General features: G+C 38.6%; 1 protein-coding gene across 3 annotated transcripts in view; it reads right to left on the reverse strand.

The window, feature by feature from the left end:
- Positions 1-1,155: 1,155 nt before the first annotated feature.
- RHOT1 (ras homolog family member T1) overlaps positions 1,156-5,343 on the reverse strand; it is a 22,123-nt gene continuing 17,935 nt past the window's right edge. Inside the window, exons 19-20 of one of the 3 annotated variants that reach the window (XM_009874681.1) lie at positions 3,165-3,308; positions 1,561-1,678 (exon numbers count right to left, since the gene is read on the reverse strand). In XM_009874681.1, coding sequence (XP_009872983.1) covers positions 1,561-1,678; positions 3,165-3,308 — 262 coding nt within the window. Of the gene's footprint in view, positions 1,679-3,164; positions 3,309-5,343 lie in introns of all 3 variants that reach the window. The other 2 variants (XM_009874682.1, XM_009874683.1) reach the window with 2 other exon arrangements.

Raw genomic sequence — 5,343 nt, forward strand, 5'->3', positions numbered from 1 at the left:
CCGCCCGCCTCGCACTGCGTCCCTCAGGCCCGAGCGGCCTCAGGAGGCGCCGCTTTCCCCTTCCCAGTGAAACGCGTCCCTCCCAGTGCCCGCGGGGCACCTAAATCCCTGCAAATCTGACCTGGAGGAGTGTTTCGGAGCCAACAGCCCCTCCCCAGAACTCCGACCTCGGAGCCGGACAGGGAGCGCTGCAGAGCTCTCAGAAAGCGCTCAACAGGCACTAGCATCAGTACATTGGTAACGGGAGACAAATCTGTGAGGCAGGCAGTCCTGAAATGCCCTTTCAGAATTGCACTTCGGGGGAGGAGGTGTAAATAACCAGCACTGTTAAGACCTGCTAAGTTAGAATTTCACATTAGGAAAACAAACAAGAAAGTCTGCAGGCACGGCCGTAGCCCCGAGCAGGTGAGCAGGCCCCGCCGGGCGGTCAGAGCCCCCAGACACGGGGCTCACAAGGACAAGGTTCGATATGGGGGAATTAAAAAAGAGGGGAAAAAAGAGGAAAAAACGCCCCACAAACACAGTACACAGTTATTTTATTGAAATACTTGAAAAGGCCAGCAATGGAAAAATAGGTCTGTAATGAGGAATTAATGTTTGATTTACTTGATCCTTAAAAAAGCTGTGTCTATAGGTAATTCTAGCCAGTTACAGAATGCACCGTGATCCATGCAACTACTATACTAGAGTAGAATAGGCACTGTGTACTATTTTAGTTTTATTTTATACACAGCTTTCAACAGGTATGACTGACAGATGGGAGAAATTAAACAGGAACACTTTTTGAATTATAAACATTTATAAGATACTAATTTGCTCATCTGATTCAGAAGGGTTATAAAACACAACATAGTGGAAAATGAAAAACATGAATTACACACAGCATATGAAGTTGAACTGGCAGTTTTTCAAGTTTACATTTCTCCTTTTGAAAGAAAAATCAGACTGCTAAGTATGTCACTGGGCATGTAACATACAAAATCCTAGGCCAGGACAGCAACAGCGCCTTTTTCTTGAAATACATAGTGGGGAAACTTGTTCATCAGTTAAAAAGAATAGAGAAGAATGAAAATCACAAATTCTGCCTGGTATAGCTTATAGTCAAAAAAGATGAAGTCACTTCAGATGAATGTGAAATAAATAAGTAATCCTTCAGAAGTATGATCCTTGAGTTGAACCTACTCTACCGAGAATGAATCTTGACGATACACTAGTATGTCACCATGGTGAAACATCCAGGAACAGTATTTTGAAGAGCTTTCTGGGAAGCAATGTCTTATGGCTTTAATATGTACAGGTTATTTACAACAAATTCCCTTTTGGCCTCACAAGTTAAGCCATGTTAGCTGGCTGGTAAGATGCAATTTTTTTTTTTCCCAACATTATATGCAATACTGTATTCAGAGCTATAGTTTAAAATAAACTTATGCATGAATTACAAATATTAATAAAGTAACTCTGCATATATAAATATTTCTAGCAGAATTTAAAGCATTCAGAATGTACATAAAAGTGGGGTTTTTTTCATTTGGTAGGGTCAGATGTGCTGCTTCTCTCAGATCATCGTTGCTTTAATAATGCTTTGTACATAGCAAAACCCAGAACTGCAAAGACAGTAGCACCAAAACTTGCTCGGAGCCAAAACGTAGAGCTCTTGAGGTCCGCTTGTGTCACATGCCTAAAATTTAACACACAAACAAAGCCAGGTTAATTCCATGAAAGAATAACTGACAACTTTTGCTAAACTACTCTGCTTTTGGAAATTCATCACTACACTTGTCACAAGCAAGCAGCTTACACTTAAGCCTTATGAGTACTTGTAGAGTCATTTTATTTTCTTAAAAGCTTAGGATTTGATCTGTAGCTCTGATCATATTAGTAGATCTCACTAAAGTCTGAGAGCTCACACAGCTGAAGAGAAACACAGGAGCAGATCATTAGTCATGAAGGTGAGGAGGGCAGTTTGTCATCTTTGAGAGTACCAGCAAGCATTCAGAAAAGGAAAACAAAATAGCTAGCAAATAATAAACAACCCATAGTGAGAACAACTCTGTCCACAAAATTCCTCTTTTTTTTTTTTAAATGTTGAGTTCGCATATTTTTGCTTTTCCATGAAACACTTTCCAGTCCTGTTGAACATCTACTTATACTTCTTCCTCCCCAAAATGTTTACTGACAAGTAGCAAGTAATATTTTTCCAAAAGCTAGAATCAAAAGGAAGGACCATTTGTAAATTCCTTTCTTCCCAGTACAGTCATCACAAGAACAGCAATAGAAAGTCATCCAATACCAAGCTGAAAGCTAAGAGAAAGTGCTAGTGAAACAAGCAGTGATAATGGCATCAACATAAAAAGACAAGATGCAATGACAGTATGAAGTGACTGTATGACATAAAAAGCCACATCTTGCATGACAGTAGAGACAGCCAATGACTCAAATCTCCCAAATATTGCAAGAAGTCTGTGAGCATGCTCAGTTAAACACCGCTAGCCGTCCTCAAAAGTAGTCTCAAGTATGACAGCTTACCATAAAGCAGGAGCTACCATTTAAAACAAGTTATCGTAAACGGCATAATTCAAAGTACAAGAAGTTCCTAAACAACAGTAAAGGTTGTTTTGGTGGTTGCTTGGTATCGTTTAAGATAGAGCTTATAACAGAACTTCACTAGCCTATGTATTTTAGCCTGTATTAATCACCGCGGGTTACTCAATGAAAGCTGCAGGAGTGTTAAGTACAAGGAGCATATAAAGATCCCAAGCATACGTGGTGCACAAGGGAGAACTGCAGAGCTGTAGCACATGAGCTTTTTAATAAAGCAGGAACTGTTACTTGTTACCAAAAACCACAAAACCAGCTTAAGATATTCTTTAGTAGGAATCTGCAGGAGCAATCTAAGCCATACAGATGAATCGGTGCACTATCACACCACGTGCTGAAGAACAGGCTCTTGGGTGCATGAACAGCAGAACACAGCCGGTCTCTAAAAAATCCTAGTCTTATTTATCTTGCTGGGTTATGTAATATATCAAATTCAGGAATTCTTGCAAGCATTAGTTCTTCTACAGCTAATTTTGACAAACTCTCTGCAAACTAGATGTCAAGTGGTTTGCTGATGGGAAGAAAGGGAAAAGGCAATGGCAAGGTCACCTTACTTTGGCTGTTACCTGTCTTCAAGTAAACGTGGACCAAGAGATGACCCCATGAAGATGGAATCTTCTACAAAGTTGACGGCGTGCACCTGTTGCATAATACTGCTCTCCTCGTCTGCTAACAGCATGGCCCCCAACTCATCTATGTAGCGTCTTAACCTTTTCACACACATGCACAGTTGGCAGTTCATAGCATGGCTCAACAACAGCAAGTGTCTCAAATACGTTCAAATAACAAAGCCCAGAGAACATGTATTTTTTAGCCATCTAGCCCCTGATGCTTGTGCAGTTGTTAAAAACTTAGTGCTTGGGAGAAGAGAGCAAATAAATGGAATTTGTACTTTTGATGAGCTAAGTAAAATATAAGATTTTATGTAGCTAAATGCCATTACTTTAAGGACAAAGAAAATGGCTTAAGAAACTGAATCTCTCCCCACTCCATCCCCAAAGCTTCAACGTTCCTGTGTCTACAGGCTACTGCAATATTCCTGCACGATACACATGACCTAGAGGACCTGTGCCAAACACACTGGAATGACTCCAACACATCAGCCCTGGAACTGACAAGATTTCGTTACTGTTGATAATTCAATTAAAGACTGTATTTTAATTTTTTTTTTTTTTTAGTAAAAGTTTAGAAAAGTCTCGTCTTCAGATCTGTAAATTATAAAAGTTATCCATGGATGCAAAATAAATCACTTGTATGTAGCATGATTTTAACAGATTATGTGACAAGCTCTGCTGGGTGAGCATTTGTATAACTAATGACTCTCAAGTGTAATTTAGTTAATTCAAATGCTCAGCTATTTGTATAATTCAAAAAACCCCATCTCTTTAAATGTGCAAATAACTGTTTAAGTTGCAAATGAACGCCTCTGCATTGCCTCATAAAGCATTCTCTCTTAGATCTAGATCTTCCGATTCCTATCTATAATTTGCCTTGTTTTGACTTTTGCAAGTGTCAATAGTTAATAGTATGCAAGAAACTTGCTGAGCATACTTCATCCTTTTAAAAACAATTAATATATTCCAAGTCATGATAAAATCCTCTTTTTGTGTCTAAAGGGAGAGTAAATTGACTCTGATCCTTTTTCTAAGCCTAACAGTAAGAGACTCTTTCATTTAACTAGAGGAACTAAATCAACGCAGGGATTTGTCTTATAACCTCAAGGAAATCTACTGTCTTCAATACGAAAAAAGGAGGGCCCTCTGAACATCTCAGCCCAAAAATCTAAAGTCCAAAAATCCTTACTGCAATTCAGAATGCTATGGATGTCTAATTGCTTTACACCTTTGAAAAAAAATCCCATTTTTCTTTCTTAAATGCTTCTTATGATGTCATAAATCAAATTTTTGCAACTTTCATCCCTAATATTGTTTGGCTGCCATTAAAGGGAAAAACAAAACCTATCTGAAATAATAAAAGAGGATCAATGTTTGTTTTCAGTGCAGGTTCTCAGACATGAAGGTGGCTACAATGCAGAAAAACTTTTCTCAGTATACACTGAAAAAGTCTACCTCTTCAATAAATAATCCTCAAATTTTAATCCAGTTTAGTTGTGTTTATGAAACTGACTTTCACCAGGGTTAGAAATTACTACTGCCCTGCTAGTAAGACAGCAACTCTGAAATAGAAAAAAAATTCTCTCCAAGTGTAAAACATATGGATGTGCACCTATACGCACACACACACATACAGAGAGTAGTAGTTAGTAGACTCCATAAATGAAGCTGTATTTGAAACTCTTGCTTATTAGCAATAATAACTGGCTTTCCAGCTTCCCAAATAGATTAGTGTGTGTATTTAATCATGCAACTAGTTGCATACACATCATAAAGTCTAGAAATTTTGCCTTTGGCATAAAATTCAGGTTTTAATGCACATTTTGGAAAAAAAAAAAAAAGACAGATTTTTATTCAACCTACTCTTAACAGTGAGTCAAGTAACTTGTAGTTTGTTGCCCAAGAGATGTGAAATCTGTAGACTCTCTTTTAAGATGCTTTAACAACTCACAAGAAGCTTGCACCGTGCACTTACCAAGAGGTTAACTGAGCATGCCTGTCATGGTTACACACAGAAAATTGCTGAGTTATGGGCCAACACTTTTCCCCATGTCAGCAGCGGAAAAATCCCACGTCTGGGAAGGTTTAACCTTAACTACGAAAGCTGAAACACATTCCTGCCTTAACTACA

Source organism: Apaloderma vittatum, unplaced genomic scaffold (genome assembly GCF_000703405.1).
Source record: "Apaloderma vittatum isolate BGI_N311 unplaced genomic scaffold, ASM70340v1 scaffold9038, whole genome shotgun sequence".
In the NCBI taxonomy this organism is placed as follows: domain Eukaryota; kingdom Metazoa; phylum Chordata; class Aves; order Trogoniformes; family Trogonidae; genus Apaloderma; species Apaloderma vittatum.